The sequence below is a fragment of the Thunnus thynnus genome, chromosome 8 (genome assembly GCF_963924715.1).
Source record: "Thunnus thynnus chromosome 8, fThuThy2.1, whole genome shotgun sequence".
NCBI lineage: Eukaryota > Metazoa > Chordata > Actinopteri > Scombriformes > Scombridae > Thunnus > Thunnus thynnus.
This window is the reverse complement of record NC_089524.1, coordinates 12,710,767-12,731,910: the sequence shown is the minus strand read 5'-3', so window position 1 is coordinate 12,731,910 and position 21,144 is coordinate 12,710,767. Positions and strand designations below refer to the sequence as shown.

At 37.9% G+C, this 21,144-nt stretch overlaps 3 protein-coding genes across 3 annotated transcripts in view; 2 read left to right on the top strand and 1 right to left on the bottom strand.

Annotated features, from left to right (window-relative positions):
- LOC137187579 (homer protein homolog 3-like) overlaps nucleotides 1-9,293 on the top strand; it is a 52,619-nt gene extending 43,326 nt beyond the window's left edge. Inside the window, exons 8-10 of the mRNA XM_067596579.1 lie at nucleotides 2,119-2,229; nucleotides 3,360-3,440; nucleotides 5,665-9,293. Of these exons, the coding sequence (XP_067452680.1) occupies nucleotides 2,119-2,229; nucleotides 3,360-3,440; nucleotides 5,665-5,850 (378 nt within the window). The 3' untranslated portion in view covers nucleotides 5,851-9,293. The remainder of the gene's footprint in view (nucleotides 1-2,118; nucleotides 2,230-3,359; nucleotides 3,441-5,664) is intronic.
- Nucleotides 9,294-10,196: 903 nt separating this feature from the next.
- On the bottom strand, nucleotides 10,197-12,392 carry uba52 (ubiquitin A-52 residue ribosomal protein fusion product 1). Its single transcript, XM_067596578.1, has 5 exons — nucleotides 12,291-12,392; nucleotides 11,740-11,851; nucleotides 11,187-11,273; nucleotides 10,817-10,919; nucleotides 10,197-10,352 (listed from the first exon to the last, which is right to left on the bottom strand). The coding sequence occupies exons 2-5, from the start codon at nucleotides 11,840-11,842 to the stop codon at nucleotides 10,259-10,261; spliced, it is 387 nt and encodes a 128-aa protein (XP_067452679.1). The 5' UTR covers nucleotides 11,843-11,851; nucleotides 12,291-12,392; the 3' UTR covers nucleotides 10,197-10,258.
- A 2,413-nt stretch (nucleotides 12,393-14,805) lies between these two features.
- On the top strand, nucleotides 14,806-19,220 carry LOC137188432 (uncharacterized). The gene is made up of 8 exons (XM_067598099.1): nucleotides 14,806-15,405; nucleotides 15,712-15,821; nucleotides 16,876-16,964; nucleotides 17,215-17,315; nucleotides 17,757-17,878; nucleotides 18,277-18,466; nucleotides 18,542-18,627; nucleotides 18,984-19,220. The coding sequence occupies exons 1-8, from the start codon at nucleotides 14,898-14,900 to the stop codon at nucleotides 19,110-19,112; spliced, it is 1,335 nt and encodes a 444-aa protein (XP_067454200.1). The 5' UTR covers nucleotides 14,806-14,897; the 3' UTR covers nucleotides 19,113-19,220.
- Nucleotides 19,221-21,144: the final 1,924 nt, after the last annotated feature.

The window sequence follows — 21,144 nt, the reverse complement described above, 5'->3', positions numbered from 1 at the left end:
AAGCCACTGTCAGATTTACAAAACAAGCAACATTATACAGTGAGAGGCTTATCAGTTTTAAAATGAATACATAAAAATGGTTCTTAACAAATCATGTAACTTCAAACCGTGTAAAGCCTTGGGGCACAATCAGATTATTGTTTTAAGCTGATTACTCCCAGAGCATGCAATACCATACAGTATACTGTTTTCATTCGTTTAAGCTAAGTGGATATTGAACCCCTTAACCTGTCAGCATTAGTGCCTTGTTCTGACTGTTGAGCTACAGAGTCTTGAAAGATGACTGAGTTGTTACACAGCGAAGCATAAACTTGAAGTCAACTAGTGTCCAGACTTCAAAGACTGAACAGTTTGTCCTTGTTTAGTCAAACTGTCGCTCACCATCTTTGGCATTTCCATTAATATGTTAAACGCAGGGAAGTGGGTTGGGAAAAATATTTTTCATATCTTTTCACAAGGTCAGATCTCTCCAGCAGCTAAGAAAATCTCCAAGTCGAGAGTTTTCAGCGTTGTGACCACTGGCAGCAAAGCTTTTTTTTTTTTCTTTTTTCTTTTACAAAAGCATTGCAGTTGATGTTGTGTGTATGTGTGTGTGTATGTGGTGAAGATTCAAGACAGATGAATCAAGAAAATGCCCTTAATTCATTTGTAGATTGCACAGCAGAGTGATGCATGAGTAATGCTGGTAAAAACACTCTGCATACCGACTAAATGGACTTTTCTCAGCTGTTGAAATCACTTCACTAGCAGTGCCTGTGTGTGTGTGTGTATGTGTGTGTGTATGTGTGGATGGATATGTGTGGGCGAGTAGGCGATGACCCTCTGTTGGTTTTCCTCATATCCATCAGTAGCAATCACCAAATATACATGTATTTGTGAGTGTGTGTGTGTGTGTGTGTCTCTGTGTGTGTGTGTGTGTGTGGGGTGGGGGGGGGGGTGCCTGTATGTCTGTGTATATTTGCGTGTGACTGTATTATTACATTACATTGCTGCCATCATGTAAAACCCTTTTAATGCTAATGCTGTGCTGCTATCCATGTTTTCACTGGAGGTGAAAAGTCATGTGTTGTTCTCTGGATTTAGAAAATGACACTATACATTATGTTTATAAAACCTTTTCAAAGACCGTTAATTTGATATGTGCTAAATGAGATCCCAGTGCATCATTCTCCTCATCATAATGGATTTCTATGAACTATGCAAAAACCTAATAACACATTCCCAAGATACCTGATCAGCTTCAGATTGAACACTAACTGATTAGACTGTGACACTCAATCAGGCCATGACTTTCCAACTCATAAAGTGTTTTTTGCAGCTCCGAGAAATCAGTTTTATGTTAAGTTATACGAACAACGTGTTTGGATTTAACAGCAAAATGAATAGTTGTTCAGCATTGTTGAAATTTGTGTTATAACCAGGTCTATTTATTTTATTATTCTTTGAAGTATCCTGTTCACAGTTATGTTGACTGGTGTGTACTCTGGGGCCACAGAGGTCACATCACACCAGTTCTCCACAACCTCCACTCAAGTCCCAGTCAAATTATAATTAAACTAAGACATAGCTGGAATAGAAGGCAAGATGGACTATTTAGTAGCATTAGTATTTACTCTAATTTTTTCAATTTTATATAGAAAATGTTTTTTGTCAGTGATTTATGAGTTTCGTTGTAGACAATGGTCTGAAAATTGGGTTATAAATGTTTGGACTTCTTCGTAGTATTGTTTGAAAATGTGTTTGCAGCATTCTGAATCTGACTTATATGAATTTGTGGTGTGGTGGCTTATTAGTAAAATACCACAAATTGTGCTGTATGCATGACACAATAATAAAAACTGCACTCATTATTTCATTTCAAATAAACTAAAACATAATTTTCAGTACCCACAAGGTCAATAATCTCTCTAACCTAAGTTTATGACCAAATACGTTGTGTTTATTGCTAATTATCACTGTCACTGTGAACATGTTAGCATACTGATGTTTACATTTAGCTCAAAGCACTGCTGTGTCTAAATACTAGTCTTTGTTATCTTGTAAAAAGTATTTGAGCTGCATATACATTTGATTTATTACTAAGTATGTATTAATTGTACATGTGGTTGTGTGTTCCAGGTGGCAGAACTTGAGTCCCAGCTGGGGCATCCTGCTACTGGTCAGACTGGTAGAGAGGAGCTGAGCCGCTCACTGGAGGAGCTGGAAGCCATGCTGAGTGCTAAAGACCAGGCAAGAAACACTGTTCACTTCCTGAACTGCACACTGTCCAAATCGATTTACCATCCTACAGGGAAGCTCAGTATGGAAAGCCAGTCCAAAACACAATGCACACCAAATGCATTGCCAGCAATCAATGAATCTATTTGTTTTCAGCTTAAGTCTCCATCAGATATTCATACAGATTGGAAACATCCAGTATAATTTATGCTTGAAGCAAAGAGAGCTAGAAAAGTGTCAGTTTGAGTCTCTTTTCTCTGTATCATTTTTAAGCCGTTAAATGAGATTTTTCTGGTTCAGCAAGTTTGTTTTTGTCTTGACCAAAAGGTAATTACTTGACAAAATGCTCAAAATGGTCATGATAGACGAGAATGCGTGTTTTGGCTTTCACTTACCCTTTTAGTTTATTTCTGTTCAGACCTTGATTAATCTTTAAGGTACTTCCATTTTTCTTGTCCTTGATTCATTGCTTTGGTCAGGCTGAACAGATCTTTGATATAACATCTCCACAATCTTAGAAAACAAACCAAAATGAAAGTTGAGACAAGATGCAGATGATCAGAACATGTCAAGTGAACTCAGGACTTAACACATTTCTGACTAACAGTTTCCAAGCCTGCTCTAATATGATTTTTAATGATGCCAAATTACCATCTTGTGAATATTTTGTGCTTGTTTTCACCAAGTTAGTGTCCATCAAATTCATGCTGTGCATGCTCATCCAAAAGCCATTTTCCCTGGATAAATAAAAAAGATATCAAAGTGAAATATTCTTGAAAGCAGCTGCTGTCTTGCTGCTGTCCTCCAGCTTCGTTAACATTAACGTGTCTGTCACATCATCTAAACAAGTTCCACTTTTGGCAACAGGATTTGTGCAAGGTCACAGTGGTAAGTTTCCCTGAGGGCCAAACCCAAACCTCTCCTCTTCAGGAACATCGAAGTGTCCCAGATCTTATTACCAACCCCTGTTGTATGATAAATGATGCTGCTTCTTTTAGAACATCAAAGTACATCTTGGAAAATAATGAAGTATTTTTTTAAGAATTTGGTGCAAAACAAGAGATGAATGTTCCATGATAAATGGGGATGGGGAAGACATGTGAATGTGGCGTTGTGACAGTCTGATATTACTGTGCTTTCAGGAGATTCACAATCTACAAAGCAAGAAAACAGATGTGGGTGAGCTAGAGAAGGAGAGAGAGGAAGCCATGCAGAGACTCCAGGTAAGCTGATGAGTGGCTGAGTTTTTTCTCCTCTGTAAAAATTATACTGGAGTATTCACACTGACTCATCACACTGCAGTCAACCGTGAGAACAAGTTTTACTTTCCATGTCAATGTTTTTTAGGTTAAGTGCTGAAAACTCTTTACAGGCTCAGGATCATTTTTGGACCACGTACTGTAACTACATACATAATTCAAAAGTTTTACTTAAAAATAAAAATGTACAATTAATCAACACTAATGTATAGTAAGAGAAATAATAATACACAAGGGACAAACAGGAAGAGGGTCAAATTAGACACCGCTTTCACCCATAGATTGCTGCCCAATAAAAAGAAAGTTTTGAACAGTATTCAGGTCAGGATAAGTTACTCATCCTCTCTATCTGTGGACATTGAATAGGCTCCTTATGAGTTCAGGATTTCTTCAGTGAAATAGTCTTTAGGAACATACTTCTGTATGACTGAGATGTTTCTGCAATACTAAAATTCTGAAAACGTTGCAAGCATAGTTTACATTTAATGTTATAAAATGTAGTCTCTGTATGAAGTAAACTGACAATCAACTTGGGAGTGATAGGCAGTTAAAATCCTATATTTTTTATTTTTTGCTTTGTTTTATTTGTTTCTCCATATATCACCCTTGAGGAGAGAAATCACACATGGTCAAGAAAGTCTCGTTTTTTTAAACAGCGGGTTCTAGCAGGTCTACAATTTTCTTATATATTCTTAAACTATACATTTCTGGCAGGGAACTGGTTGGTGGTACTGATGGGCTAGTGTGATCCTGCACAATACTCAGAGATAATGGGATTTTTTTTTTCTTCAGGAAATTTTTAATGGAATCATATTAAATTTGCACAGCACAAATTGGTTCTACTCACCGACATTTTCATCTTCATTTAACCATTAGAGCTTATATTCTATCACAGAAAAGTAGTAGCTACTACGTCATCAGCTGCAAAGAGGCCACCTGACCAGTCTACTTCTCTTCAAGTATTTTACTAGGAGAAACTTCTAATCCTTAAAGCAGCAATGTTTGGGGAAATTTTGATGTTACTGGTTGTTTTTTCCACCATATTTCATTTTTCCATGTTATGGTCTCATTTTTGTTGTGTAGACTAGACGCTTCCTTGTAGTTTCTTCTGTTCTCTTTCTTTCTTCTGTTCTCTAAACTCAATGGAAAATCAAAGTGCTGACACTGTACCTGTAAAAGAGAGACTGTCCAATTCAGACCAGCAGCAGTGCAGCAAAGAATCAGTACAGGAGAACTGAGGAGATAACAAATTGTGTTGAATTTCCATGTTAATGCAGGAGATTATACCTGATGCATATTGCATAGCCTTTATTAGGTCCTCTATCATTTTTAGTAGTGTTGTCAGTTGTGAATTATGTATATTCATATTTGACCTTTTGCTGTCCTTGTGTTTATTCCATAATCTATTCACTGGTGCATTTGCCATACAGAATTATCTCGTAAAGCACAAAATTGCACATTTCCATTTGCAGCATAAACTGTTTAAAGCAAATACACCTGATAGGAAATTCTCAGATAACTTTTACTGCAGTCAGCAGCCACACAAGAAATGGAAGAATTTACAGGCTTTTCAGAAAGGTTGTTATTCAAACCTGTAGGTCTCAACAAGCAGACTGTACCTGCCAAAGTGCCTTTAAGCAAATTGCTTCTCCAAAGCTGCTGTATTGCAGTCGTTTACTACTTTCATGCTAAAATTTAAATGTACAGAAAGAATCTAGGTATGTACAGTACTCATACACTGAGACTCTGTTTGCAGATACAAACAGTTGTGTACAATGTCCTTATTTGATAAATAGTGCTTGTGATCCGTCTTCCTTGCCCAAACTTTAGATAGAAAAGCAATGTACAAAGCACATGTGCATTACTGCCAGTTCTCTATTCCCCTCAAACATTTATTATCAGGGCATATTTATGGACAGAGGGGGTAAATATAATGGCAGGAACACTGTACTCAAGGCTTACATTTATAGCATTTTGCAGACCAGAATGATTTATATTACTACTCTGTGAGGTGTGTTCAACAAAAAATGCATTCTAAACATTTTAGTGTGCTGGCTGCTCGTGCTAATGTCACAAAAATACAAAGGATGTCTCATGTACAATTTGGACACCAACACAGCCAGAAAATATTGAGAAATACATCCAGCTGTACCGAAACTGCATTAATGACTAGTGAATATGTTTGCAGGATCTGGAGAGACGAAACACAGAGTTGGAGGATCAGGTTCAGAGTGCTGAAAAGACGCTGGCCTCGAACCGGGAGGAGCGGGAGCAGGTGGAGGTGGAGGTCCGACATATCATCGAGGTTCTGGACGTCAAAATCTGTGACCTGAATGACCTGAGACAGAGCCTGGCAAAACTCGTTGACAAATAGCCACAGCAGCAGTTGGGATGCATCTCCACAGTCAATGCTGGTTTCCTCCATTTGGCCTTGATTTGTGTTTTACTGATGTAACAACATCAGTAAAACACAAATCAGCACTTGTAAACAGCACATACAAGAAACCTCTTAAAGGTGTGATGTGCAGAATAAAGCATCTGTGCTGTATATTATTGTCACATTAATGTTGCAACATTGGTATACTTATCATAAACAATTAACAGTATGGTCTAATTGACTACTTCTACTTCTACAGTTCTGTCTATCAGTCTCAAAACAAACCACAGAGGAAAGAGTTTCACTTGGTTTTCATTTCCTACGCCATCTGCAATCAGTGAAAACCAACCTGATGGCTCACAATGTAACATGCAGAGAATAGGCTGCTAAAAGCTGACAGTCTTTTCAGCAATGGTCCCACTTGTTTTGGATAATTATACCAATGTCTCAAAATAAATATTAATAAATAATACACAAAGCACCTTTTAAAAGGAGAAAAATCTATTTAAGCTTTCTGTTTTGCAAAAGCAGACATTTATAACAACAACATGGAATTTTCCAGTTGTTTTAGCTTATTTTTGTGTCTGTATTTAATACAGAGTGGGTATTCTACCCCTCGTAGTGTATTTCTTAACTTATTAGGTTAAGAGGCACGAGTAGGAGTAAGACTAAAAAAGAATCAAGAGATAATGGCTTCACAGTATTTAATAAGAGCTAGTGCTACTCCCTGTTCCTGCAGAGCAGGGGCTCTCAGTCACTCACTGATAGAACTGCAGTCATCAGCACTTGAGATGGTTTAAAGATAAGATTTTATGGACAATAACATTTTATACCTATACTAAATATCAACATTTTACAGACATTTGGTTTATAGAAACAATAGTGTCCATAAATGGTTTTTGCAGTGCAGATTGTCAGAAGCCATTTACACATTAAACTAAGAGCATGTATAAATAAGGCTTTTAGATTTGTGTTTTCTCATGAAAATACTGTGAGTCAGTGCTAATAAGATAACAGAAACTATCAAGACATATAAGTAAAATGTCTGCTTTTGCAAAATCAAAATGTCCATTTTGGTGTCGTCCTTGCTTAAAGACTGTGGAGATGCACCCTGTAGGAGTTTGGTCAGGGTGAGGACAAATGGAGGCAAAGACCCTGAATAAAGTCGGCTACAGTTCACCATCAGCAGCCTGGACTGGCATCATACCAGCCAGAACAACAACAAACTCAGAGATGCAACAACCTGCTCCCATTCTGTCCTCTGAGGATCGCCAGCGTACAACGTTTTTTTGTTCGTTTTATGAGGACTGCTTTTTCTCACCACTTATTCTATTATTCATGTTCATCGACAAGTTACTTGCAGTCAGTGATGGGAAATCAACAATGGCTACCAGCCAAAATACTGCTCAATTCAAGCGGTGGCTGGTAGGTGTGTCTTCTCCACCAGCCGCTTTGACAGGTAGATCAGCATTTGAAGGGAAGGTCGTGATGTGTCACTGCGGCCTGTGGACAGAGATGCTGCTTTCCCAACCTGATTTTGAGATTGCACTTGATAATGTTTGTGCCAAGTTTTATTTTGTTTACATTTGTCAGTGTTCACAAAATAACCCCCGTTCTACATTGTATACTTTCTCTGTGTTGCGCAACACTACCATTTACCATAATAGTAATAATAAGCCTAAAGAGAGGCTCAGCGGAGCCGCAGAGCATAGATCACTATGAGAGCACTGCATGAGCTCTGCAGAAGCCCCGTACCTGCCAAGGAATGGGAAGCTGTGTATGTGTGTATGTGTGTGAGTGTGTGTGTATGTGTGCACATTACTTAACAGCGTGTGACCTCAGACTGCTCGAGTTAAAAAGCACAACTGCAGTAGTTTTAGTAAATGGGTACTTAATTAACTTGTCTGTCAGCTTTGTATTTGAACTTCTGATGCACAATATCTATTGATCTTTGCTTCTGGCCCCCTGATAGGTTATTGATTTCTTCATATGACAGTAATATTAGGTACAAATAAGGTGCAGACTTTTGCAGCTGTTGATGCAGTAACTGCCAAGAGTCATAATAACATGTCAAAATGTGATTTAAATAGGTCTTAATGAAATCTGCTCACTTAATAAACTACCAGATAATTATATTAAGCTGAATTTATGACTTTTTAAGGTTTGTAATATTTGTAACTGATTGTGTTTATTACATAACCTATTACAGCTTGAATTTTCTTTCTTACAAGATTTGCAAAAGTAGCCAAAATGATCACATCAGGAGTTTAACACACCTACAGTCATAATGGTAATAATATAATGTTAGTGTTATGTAGCTATTTGTTACATTAAGAGGTTTTGTTATACTTCCAGTCCAATAAGACTGACGTTTCATCACTTTGACAAGTTATTAAGCTATCTGGCAGTTCTGGACTCGGCTGCTACATGCAAGCATCACTGAATTAGCAATAAAGTTTCTAGCATAGACGCTTGTTCATAGTTATGTCTAGTAATTTGTAGGTAATGAGACCTCTGCAAAGCCTGTTTTCATCCATTTTAACAGAAGTGTTTTCTCTCATATGTTTTCTCATGGCTACAGCAGATCATTACATACTCTACCAGCCTTTTATCAAGCATGAACAAAATGGAGAGGCCAGCGGCTCCTCAGCATGAGCTCCACACGGTTGATGTCAGAAACACTTTGCGTCACAACGGCCTTATTCCAGTGTATAATTACTGCACAATAACACTGTGTTAATGCATAATGAGTGTGTCTTGTATGCACACACAGTGGTAAAGGGAGACTATCCCTCACCTGAAACACCAGGATTCAACTCTGATCCCTGAGCTACTCATGGAGAGGTTCTGCTGGGCAACAGACGAGACTGATTTCCTTTTAAGGACCAATTAAGCTGTAGAAAGTCACCAACTAAAGCAAAAGTAGTTTAGGTAGATTTGATATACCAAAAGTTTTAAAAGCCCCTACAATTAACTGAACATATGAAGGTGGATTCCTCTTTAAATACACTGGAATAAGGCCTTTTTAAAACATCTGTTGCTAACCACAAGAGAGAATGGAGTACCAAAGACACACCTCTGTCAAGCTCAAGCCACATCAACTGGAATTAACAAGGCTTCTATATGATGCTTATCTTCATCTCCATCAGATTATCAAAGTTAAGTTTGTTGCTCACAATTGCTCGAATCATTTAACCTTTCGGTAAGACTCAAAATACCTCAAAATACTTCAGTTAGTTCAGGTTAGTTTCATTGAAGTATTGGTACAGAAGAAAGGAAAACTGTCAACTAGTGTTGGTCAGTTCAAGGCCACAATTCAGATTTTTCACAATTAATGAGTTTGAAGATAGAAGGTGTTTGTATGGGATTTGACAATGTGAGATGAGTTCCTTATATTTGTATAGAACTGTTTAACATTAAAACTCAGTCATGCAAAGTCACTGCTGTGTTCTTTGTGGGCTAGGAGGGCGAGAAGCTCATTGTCGTGTTTTCTTATTCAACGTTCCTACAGTTTTTGTCTGAAAGTGTGTGATTTAGTATTTTTCCTTGGCTGTTTAGTTTTGACTGAATTTAAAGATTTTGACATTCAACATGTGAGCCGCTAATGAAAATATTGATTGTCAATCTGACAAATCTTGCTGTAAATTTCTAGAAGACAGTGATGGTGCTCAATTTGTCTGTGCTACTTGCCATATAGTGGCAAAAGTGGGAAAACCTGTTTAAAAGCAGTGCAGGTGGCGTATAAGACGGCAGGTGGTATAAATACTGTGTTAAATTAATATTTTCACAGCTTAGTGTTGATAGTATCAGTATCTTTTCTATTTGGATTCAGTCCTACAAGCCATATGAGGTATGTTTTAGTCTATATTGTTAATGACACTCTTGAGACTGTGTGGTATTTTGTTAATGTGCTGCACTGTGCAATTGATTTAGACCAGCACAAGCAGTGTGAGCTGTTGTGCCAAATCAAAATGAAGTACAAACCACATCCAACTGGCACAAGAGCACCTACTGGTCTCAGGGTCTGTTCCAGGAGGCACGTTTACTGAGATAATTCAGTGAACAGATTTTTTTTTTTAGAACAGGCCTCTGACACAAACTATTTAACAAACTCTTCTCATACTTGTATTTAATCCTCATCTAGGAACATTTGGCAAACAGTAACTCAAGTTTATTGCACCAATTTCATCTTGTTAGTCAGTTTACTGTTTATTATTATTAAAGTGCCCTGAACAACCTCACCACTGTGTAATGCAAACCTATGAATTCAAATTAGGCCAAAGATCCTCTATTTCCTCTTGCTGTGTATGTGTTCCACTGAATCATTCACATCAGACACAGAGCAGAGTTTTCTTACATTTATTTTAACACAAAATGGCATGAAGAGCCGATTCAGCCAAAATGTCTACTTCAGCTTCTTCTTGGGGCGAAGGTTGTTGGTGTGTCCACACTTCTTCTTGCGGCAGTTGACAGCACGTGGGTGCAGGCGGGCATAGCACCTGAAAAACAAGAGGTCAGACATGAACTTAATGGAAAACGCAACCAACCTTAAAATCCTGAAAATGGAAAAAATATAGGTCACAACAACAAATCAGATATAAGAGAGTCTGCAATAACATTTCAGATTACCACTAGATTTTAGTGAAACACTGGCAGGAAATGATGCAGGAAAAACTGGAAGCCTATATCTGCACACTGCTACTGTCTGTCAATGTTTGTCTGTTATGAACCGTAACATCAAGCAAAAAATTACAACAACTGCCAATTTGTCTAGTTTTAGTTTGTGTAGCCCAGTTTTTTGAGATTAAATACATACTTTACTAAAACCCTGAGTGTGAGCTAATCAAACCTCACTGCCTGTGTTCCCATTTTGAAAAGTGTTGCAGTATAATCTCCAACTTAGTCCTCTCAACAAGAACGGTACCATAAAATAAAAAACAGACTGATTATTTCCAGGACTTACTTGCGGCAGATCATCTTGTCGCAGTTGTACTTCTGGGCCAGCTGTCTGAGGGAAGGCTCGATGATGCCACCACGCAGACGCAGAACCAGATGCAGAGTGGATTCTGGTAGGAAGTTAAGACACCTTGATGTCAATCTCAAGCTCAATCAACATACAAAGCAACAGACAGCTTTCACTACCTGCGCAAGTACTGAAAATACACTTTACATTTGATATCATCATCATCTTTGTGAGTTTTTCTGAGATCCCTGAACTTAACTCTTTTATAATAATTTCAGATGTTGTTAAGTCTTTTTTCATATGGATATGTTCCACTAAGTCAGGCTATTAATCATACAACACTTCTGGACTCAAGCTTGATGTCCGTTACCTTTCTGGATGTTGTAGTCAGACAGGGTGCGTCCATCCTCCAGCTGTTTGCCAGCGAAGATCAGACGCTGCTGATCAGGGGGAATTCCTGCAAACACAACAACATCTTTTTACCAACTTACACTTACATTTTGAGGATGAATACCTTCTATTGATGTACAATGGGGAAAAAGCAGAGCTACTACAGACATGTCAAACATCACTCTTTATGGCTATTATCAAATATTCTAAATGCCTACCTACTTACACACTTGCATGTACTTACAAATGACAGAATTCGTAATGTCACATTACATTAAACTATGATCTGATGATAACCACCACCTTAAGAGCCAAGACCCCAGTCTCCCATTAAACTAAATTAAGTAGAGTGGCCCTTAAGCAAAATATCAAAAATTTTAATGTTCATCCTTCTACTATAGTTGGTCAAACAGTTAATGGAGGTAAAGTATGGCTTACAAAGCCGATTTTTCTTTGTCATAGCAGCACAAGTTGAAGTTGCCAACTGACTGTCAAGACTCCTACCACTTGAAGAGTTTTACACGATGGCTCACCTTCCTTGTCCTGGATCTTAGCTTTGACATTTTCGATAGTGTCGCTGGGCTCAACCTCGAGGGTGATGGTCTTCCCCGTCAACGTCTTCACGAAGATCTGCATGTTTGCAGGCTGTTGGAGAGAACACTGACGTTAGCGCTGAGTTTAGCCGTGCAGCTAGCTTGCTAACCACACGGTAACTGATGGCATCTTTCACAACACATTGACGTAAATGACACACATATCAAACTAGATCCAACAGAAACAGATAAAAGATAATATCTAAATCATTTCTGAACTGTTATATTGACCGTGTGCCGGCTACAAGTCAGTAAAGTTGTTAGCTAATGCTCGGCGGAAAGTGGTCTCGGTGCAGGGCCTCACCACATGCGTATCGTTAGCGTGGAACTCAATCACAATTATCTTTATTTTCACCCTCAGAAATAACCTTTCAGCACTCGGTATAGAGATACTACCATATTACAACGGACAATATATTGTTTTAATCACAATTAATACCTCGGTATTCAATTTTAAGGATAAATAGGTAGTGGACGAAACGTGTACGCACCCGGCCGCTAGCTGAGCCTCAACGAAAAGAGAGCGGAAGAGGCTGACGCTGCAATACGTCACTTCCCTCTGCTGGGTTTCCATGGGGCTAAAAGTTTGCCCTGCGACATAAATACATATATACGGCATAACTGCTTTTAATGTTATTATCTTATTTATTTATTGGGACCATGTACAGTGTTGAACATAAACGTTCCCATTTGATGTACTGTACCAGAGTTAGCTTATAGCTGCAAGTCACAATTAAAACATATAACAGAACAATAACAAACAGTACAAAGCAAAAAAAACAAAAAACACGGGACCCATAATACAAAATACATACACACAACAGCACACGTGATTAATGTTGTATGTCATATGTTTTTAGTGTGCTGTTTTCTATGATCGTTTTAACTTATGTAAAGTATCATTGAGGTTCCTGAAAAACGCTCTATAAATACAATGTATTATTATTATTATTATTTATTTATTTTTATTATTGTTGCTTGTCAGAAAAAAAAATCCGTATTCTTTCCTAAATGATTCCAAAGATATATAAATCATGTACTCAATCTTTTTGATGAATTTGGTATTATGCTGTCCTATGAACTGAAGGTTTGAGTCTATACACAGTTTTCCAATTCCTTTCTGAGAAGTTAATACTTTAACTTGTGCTATTCCAAATGGATTAATTCAATTTAAGTGCAGCCACTTAAGTTATGGTAGGAGTAATATAACACAGCCTTTACTGGTGTTGGATGGAACTGAACAAACAGATATAAAGTGTAATGATAAGCATATTCACCAAACCTTTCAAACAAAGAATAAAACTGTATCTATAAGTTTTTCTTGAGGTCTCAGATTGAGAACATAAATTGGAGAAGGGTTTGGCTCTTACCTCACAAGTACTGTATTTCAAACAAGGCCAAGGAAGTCAATTTCAAAATTTTACATTGAATATACCCTGCTAACTGTCTTTTTGCTTTTTGCTTTACAGACATCGATATATCTTGTGCATTTTGTAAACATAATAGAGAAACAATTTCTCAGGTCTAGGGCAGATCTAGAATCTCACTTTTTTGGAAGCTGCTAACTCTGTCTACTCTTTTAATCTTAAAGACATTACTATGATAATCCAGATGATGGCGCTCCTGAATATTTGATAAATGTCATTATTTTATATGCAAAGTTTTTTTTTATTCACAAACAGACATTTTCTAAATCACTACCTAAGATCTCACCTTTTCTCCTAGAGCTGCATTGTCTACTTAAATCAAAATTTATTAAACAACAAAAAAGTAGCTAAATTGAAACATTATGGAACCTTTTCCCCTGAAACCTCTGACTGAATATGTTTATATATGTGTATATGTGTACTCCTGTTTTTTATTTTTATATAATTGTCTTTTAATATTTTCATTTTGTTCTTCATGTGTATTAGTGTCATTTGAATTTGATTTGTATGTGCTGATATTGTTTACTGAATGTTTATATATTATAGAAAGAGTGACGATGAATCACATTTTGAGTTTTGACCACATCTGGTGATTTGCTAGTTGAAGTTCTTTTGTCATTTTTCAAAGACTGTTAGTAATAGATATGGTTATTGTTACAAAATGTAGTTTGACTGACATCTGCTGTTACAATGATGGAAGTGATTCTGAGCCACATCATGGTGAACATGGATGAACACAACAGCTTACTGTGTGAATTTGTGCAATATGTAATATGTGCAATATGTGCAAGCAAATACAGTGAGATATTAAATCCAGTTGTACGTATTTTATATTCTATAGATGCATAACATGCATTTTAAGACCAAGAACCAAAGACGGCCTTTCTTCAGATGTGCTGTTATGTGTGCACATTTTTATTGGGTTTTCAAACATTTGCATGATATACATTATACCAACATCTGCATCCCAACCACCCCCCTGGGAGACTGGCCAACACACCAAGAGTGAAAACAACAACAACAACAACAACAACAATACATAATTAATAAATGTGTGCACATTTTTTAACTGACACCGCTTTTGATATAATTAGATTGCTATTGCTGATACTTTAATGTGGACTCAAATGGAGACAGAATCAAACAATTACTTTGCAAGATGATCTTGTAATTTTATCCAAGGTAATGCTTAATAATGCATAAGACTCTTGAATGAGCAAAGTACATCCATTCCAAACATTTAATAGGTTGTTAAGGGTTAGTAGATGCCATTTCTGCCTTTTTCTAATACCAGAAAAAGGCAGAATATAATATATTCTGCTGTGCAGTTTTGCAATGCAACATCCTCAATAAGCAACTGAAACTCAAGAAAAATTTGATTTTCTTTTGCTTGTTTCAGTGGGTGCTGCTGTTTGTAGGTTTTCTTGTTGTAGAATGTTACAACTGAATAGTTTTGTGTCCACTCATTGCATTCGGCCTGGTAATAGGACACCATGTCATGCATTTGTTTCTCTGCAGGAGCAGCAACAGTGTCAACATCATCATGTTCCACAGCACAGAGGTTTCCATGGTGAGGCATTTGTAGCATTTTTCACCTGCTTCAGAGGAAGCAGGTGAAGAAGGCTACTGTAGCTTAACCACAGAGTTACAGTCAATGTGAGCAGGACACTGATGGTTTCCAACATGACGGCAATGGTGGAAACACTGATTCCAGCCCGTCCTGTCCACATCCCTGCTCTGGACAGGCACAATCCAAAACCATTCTCAACCAGTTTCCAGGAGGACTTCCAGCCTGTTTTTTCCAAGAAGGTAGATCCTGTTAGTGAGCCCATCCCAGCCGATGTGGACCACAAGGACTTGAGGCACAACAAGGAGTACCTGACAGAGGTGAAGGCGTCATACCAGCGTCACCCATTGCCACAGATCACCCGTGCACCATGCCGGACCAGGTTTTACACCAACTTCAAGATGCAAACAGACCCTGGTGAAATTGACTACCTCACCACCACGTCCCAGAAATTCCGTCCCCAGCCCTTCCAGCCCCCTCCCACCTCCATCCGACCATCACTGGCCATCAAGAAGATCCAGCAAGTGGAAAAGCTTCCAGAAAGCATCCAAAAAGCCTCCTTCCCCCCACAACATGGCTCTCCTCTTATAAAAGCCACGGTCAAACATCTAGGTTAGTGACAGAATTCTTGAATTTTATTCAGATTCTTTTTTTGCATTTTCTGATTAATACTATAAATCCAGATTGGATTATGGGATCAGTGCTAAACCATATCAGACTGATATGAACATTCATCAAAATTTAGTCAGGAATTAACTCTCAAGTTTTGGATAAACATTCTAAAAAATGTCAAACATAGTGAACAACATCATAGCCTTGTAATGAATAACTGAAGGAATCTGTGTGAGGGTTCATCTCTGAATCCTGCAGAAAGTAGAATTTACATTTCTAAATGAGAAAGTATGTTTTTCTCTGTAGCGGAGGGCTTTCCCACTATAAAAGGGGACGGGCGTCATCGCAGTTTTGTCTCCCAGTACAACAACACCTTCCAGGGAGCCTGGAGCAGACCTGCTCAACCTGTGGAGAAGGTAACAGCAGCAACAGCAGGAGCAGCAGCAGCAGCAGCAACAGCAGCAGTTTTTGGTCTTGAGCCATCATGATTTTATTCCAATTTAATACTACATGGCTGGAATGAAAACCTACAGACTCAAAAAGGAAACTGTTCTCACAAATCTCACAAATTTTCACATTTTCTCTCACTTTATACTTCCACTCCTCTACACTTCAAAGGGAAATATTGTACTTTTTACTCCACAACCACTGTCCTACTTTCTTTGAAGATTAAATTTTACTTTCAAAACATATGATCAGCATAAAATATAATTAGTTTTCATAAATCCAACCACCCAGTAGTGTATAGAATAAGATGAAGTAGCTCAACCTAGATCTACAACATTAAAAGCAAACACAGGTATGCAGAGACCACTTTCTCAGCACATTGCTACAAAATTAAAAAAAAAAACTTTTGACATGTTTCTGCATCCATAATAATAATCTAATCTGAGTAAAATTTTGAATGCAGGACTTTAAATGAAGTATTTTTACACTGTTATATTACTACTTTTGCTGATGTAAAAGCTCTGACTTATACTTCTACCATTGATATTAACATATTTTTTTTATATTGCTGAGAAGCTGTAGTCTAAACTTTGATTGTTACACCCTGTAGAACTATACTTCTGGCCCCAAAATATACTTTTTTATTTTCTCATCGTTCTACATCCAATATTAATATTGGTTAAGCCATGACACATGAGTAGATTTGGGATCAACCCTAAACTGATCTGTTAATCTGTTTAAAAAGTGGAAATACTATGACGGTTCTTAACCATTTTTAGCTACACAGCAGCCTTTTTTTTTTTTTACTTCACAGACAGACTAGACTCAGGTTGAGCTAGAGTGCAGACTGAGCTGCTTCATGCTCTGTAGTGTGCATGCTAACAAGAAGACACACTATGACTAAGAGTACCAGCACCATCAGCTTTAAGTTGACACAAGAGCAACAAGGGTCTTGACCTTTTTATGAAGCTTTCCATGTTATCAGCACAACACTGTGACTGTTTTTATGGTGTCTTTGTTCAGCACTCCTCAGTGTCTATAGGTGATCCTGAGAAGATTAGAGAGAGAGAGACGACTCATGCAGCCTCATTCAGCCGGCCCGCTGTCTGCAGGTCTGTAGCTTTTCTGCTTCGCTGGAAAAACACCATGTGACACAGTTTACATCCTATACACAGAGAAGCCAAACAGTAAAGGAAACCATGGCTGCAGGGCCATCAGATGTGTGACCTGTCCTGGTCACACATCTGATAGTTGCCTAGTGTGAAACTTGTAGGGGGTCTAAAGCTCACATGCAGTGTTGAGTTTATTTCTACACACATAAGTATAATAAATGCATTATTGAAACTGCATTTTTTGATACAGACCACCAGTGGTGAAAGAGCGTTTGAAGCTCAACCTTGGAAATTTCTCCAATGACCCATGGTCATCCACGGCCAGAGAAACCTTTTGTTACCACAAGCTGGGTGAGTGTTTTCTGCTTTTATGTCTAGACAGGTTTTCTTACCCTGAGTTTTCATCTTTACATAATAACAAGCCAGATCTCATTCTTGAATGTCTCATTCTGAATTCTTCACTGCAGTTAAAATTAGCCTGAGGCATAAATGAACAAAGCAGCTGCAGTTTTTTAGGGGTTTAATTGTTGTTTAATTGTTTAATTTTAATTGTCACCCACAGCTTAAATGCCTTGTATGTTTGCTGTGCTCTCATTCCCAATGCCATTAATGGTTAGGGGGAAAAACCCCTAAAGAACATAAAGTTCTCTTACATTTTCACAATTTTACAACCAAGTCTTTAATATTCATTATAAACCAACCAGACTACAATGACACAGAATTGGGCTACAGATAAAACACTGCTTCATTAATTCATCCAGTCTGGATGAGTCTGTGTGGTTTATTTCCCAGAGGACCCAGTTGTGCTGACAAGGAGGAACCGAAATTTCAGCTCTGTACCCAAGGGCGACACTGATATGGGGCGCAACAAAGAGAGGATGTCGGTCACCACCAACAGAAACTCCTTCTCTAATGTGAGATATGTGAGCTCCCTCCTCACTGGCACTATTTAATTTAAGGGAGATAAATTCAGATATTCCTGGCCATAAAAAACTTTTGCCAGAATTTTACAAAAATTGCTCCCAAAATGTTAAAATATGGCATTTTTATCAAAGAACACTAACTATGGTAAAAGTCAGCTTTCTTCACTGTCTTCACTCTCTTCAGTGAATTTATTAGGTCTTGATAATATTACTGATGCTTAATGTAGAGTAAAACCATCAATTTGCACTTTAGGTTCATTTATGCTTTCTTTGTAAAAATGTTTTTAGGGACTTTAGAGTTGATTTTGATAGAGTTTGTTTTGTTAAAATTTTGTGCAGTGATTTTACTGTGTCAAATTTGATCCTGCTGACTAAGTTCATACTTGTAGCTGAACAACACAGAGCTTTCAGTGCATGTACCCGGGAATGACCTGATAACCAAAAGCCATGTACAGTTCAGCCCACCCCGTCTGTCAGGCTTGTACTACACAACCACGACCACAGAAGACTACAGCAAAAGGGACGGAGAGCGGGCCAAACCAGCCACCCAGCTGCCGAGCCACATACTGAGAGGACCAGGTGATGGATTAGTTGAGTTTGTTTGTGTAATGAGAGGTACATTTAGATATTAAATATGTTTAACCTGTTTGGCAGAACATGGAGTGAACCTCAGCACCACCGGGACTGACTTCCTGCCTATGAAGACCCGCAAACAGACACCTTGTCTGTCACAGCAGAGGGTGAGAGATCATAAAATTCAATTTAAAAGTCGGTTAAATTCTACTAAAAATAGTTGTAATAGTAACAGTAGTGGTAGCAGTGGTTGTCATAGTGTTAGCAATAATTAGTAGCAGTGACAGTGATAGCACCAGTTGTACCAGTAGTAGTAATAGTGCGCTGGTAGCAGTAAGAGTAGTAACATCAGCAGCAGTTTTAATAGACAGAAGGTTGCTGGTTTGACAGCTGATACTCCTGAGTAAATGGACCTGATGTGTCCCCTCATGTGTTTAGACTCTCTTTCTCTTTGTACATTTTTACTCAGCATAATATTATATCATAATTAGATATTGTATGTTTCTCTCTGTTAATCAAATAGGGCCACATCAAGTTTCCGTTGGCCCATCAGCACTTCAGCACCACCCACAAGGAGCACTACACAGCCAAGCCTTTGATATTGCAGCATCCTGGCTGCAGCCAATTCTTGACTCATTTTGTCATACAGTGACTGAGAATCTTGTACAGTGGCTCTTGTGTTCCCGTGCAACATCTGCGAGCATATGTAAGCTGTCGAGAATATTTTTGATCAAGTGTTCACATAAACATTTCAAATACACAGTATACTGCCTTTACTTGACATGCTCTGGATTTTTCTCACATGATAAATGTAGCTAAAATCTCAATTTTAACTAAAACCTGTCAATTAGTCAGTCAAAGTCTGCATTGCACTTTTAAAAATTGGCATCTATGTATTATTGTTGGACAGATAATAAAGCACTAACAAATTATATGCAGCAAAAGTAAATAATAAATTAGTACTACAACGACTAAGTTGTGCTCAAATGGCAGTTCCATTAATTTTATTGTCTCACCATGGGATTTTTAATTTAGGCAGAAAACCCATAATTTTAGGTTGATTTCCTTAAATTCCTTTGTGAAAAACAAAGGAGTTAAAAGTAAATAAAAACAGGTGATTATCACTGGAATAAAATATGTTTCAACAAGCACTAAAGCCTGGCCATAAAAAAATCTTTTAAAAGGTGGTTTAGTGTATACACACTTTTTGAGGGTGTTGTGTTGAGGCTCTGGTATTTCTCTATACAGTTAAATCTTTTCTACATTTCCCAGAATTCTTTTAAACAAGCCATAGAAAAGAGGTGCAATGTTGTTGTATTTACATGTAAAATTTGAACCCCAATCCTGAGTCTTCCCACTCATTTGTGCTCATAATTCCTTTCAATTTCAAGCATGCATCCAACCAAAGTCACGCCATCCCTCTGTGTCATGTGTTTCCCAGTGCACTGCAGATGAATGCTCATAGGTTCATTTTACTGGTCTGATAAATAAATAAACTTTTACCCAGAGCAGTATGGGGGCCATCAGAGTGTGAAATATTGAAGGAACGTGCAAGTGCAGCCTTAGCAGTTAGGTGGTTTACACATAAACCTCACCCTCGTCTGCAATATTTAGGCCAGAGGGAGAAGCATTCTCTGACGTCACTGTCCTACTTCCATCCTGTTTACACTGTCAACGCTAACTGCTTAGAAGAAGGTTAGCATCTGATTTGTAGAAAGATTCTCCTGCAGATCACTCCTTCAAGCATGATTGACCACAAAACTCTGTAAAAACAATCTATGTTGTTGCAATAACACAGCCTTGAACCTGAGATGCAGGCTCTGCTGATAAAAAAGTTGGCAGGCAAGCAGATGTAAATAAACTGAATCTGGAGTTCATCAACCTGGTGAAACAGCAGCAGTCCAGGTATGGGCTGGAATGTTAGCTGGCCAACAAGTCCAGGTTCAGGTCCAAGGGGTACAGCTGCAAGAACATAGTGTGATACCAGATTAAATGCCAGACTAGACTAGACAGCTCTTGTTTATTTCATTTGCACCAAGACACATGCCAATTATAGACTTATAATTTTTTCAGCAAGACATTTTCATTTAAGACCATGGAATGTATGAAAAATGTGTAAAATTGACAAAACACCTGTTTTGTTTTGTTTTGTAGATCTGGTCAGCATATGAGCAAGGAATACATTAATGAACAGGTAGCAGGTTCTCCTCAAGGACAAGCTGCTGGATCAAATCTATGACCTTGCAAATTTGAAGGATACATGCAAATATCTCAGCAAAGTTGTAACTATGACGGCAATGTAGTGATATTATAGTGATAAATCTACTGATAAGAAATGCCAAAAAGCAAAGTAAGCTTGAACTGAATTCCATGTATACTCAATGCAGGGACTGAAGTTTTATTCATCATGGAATATTTAATCATTAATAAGGAAAACCAACTGCAACCACATGTGATCATGTCACAAATTTAACTTTCATCCAGCATGTGACCATAGACTCTATGTGACAGGGTGATCACGTGAAGGACACTTCTCCTGAGGCATATGACCAAAAAAACCCAAACAGAGAAACCATGTTTTACTGAGCTGACTCTCATTTTATGGAATACATTGAATACATTGTGGCTTTTTATATCTTTTCCCCCTCCACTCTATTTTAAAAAAAAAATCATTTTAAAATGTC

Coding starts and splice junctions, on each gene's coding strand:
- uba52 (XM_067596578.1), bottom strand. CDS start 11,842: ATGCAGATCTTCGTGAAGACGTTGACGGGGAAGACCATCACCCTCGAG. Junction 11,274..11,739: donor TAAGATCCAGGACAAGGAAG/GTGAGCCATCGT, acceptor TTGTGTTTGCAG/GAATTCCCCCTGATCAGCAG. Junction 10,920..11,186: donor TGACTACAACATCCAGAAAG/GTAACGGACATC, acceptor ACTTCCTACCAG/AATCCACTCTGCATCTGGTT.
- LOC137188432 (XM_067598099.1), top strand. CDS start 14,898: ATGGTTTCCAACATGACGGCAATGGTGGAAACACTGATTCCAGCCCGT. Junction 15,406..15,711: donor AGCCACGGTCAAACATCTAG/GTTAGTGACAGA, acceptor TTTTCTCTGTAG/CGGAGGGCTTTCCCACTATA. Junction 17,879..18,276: donor ACAGAAACTCCTTCTCTAAT/GTGAGATATGTG, acceptor TCATACTTGTAG/CTGAACAACACAGAGCTTTC.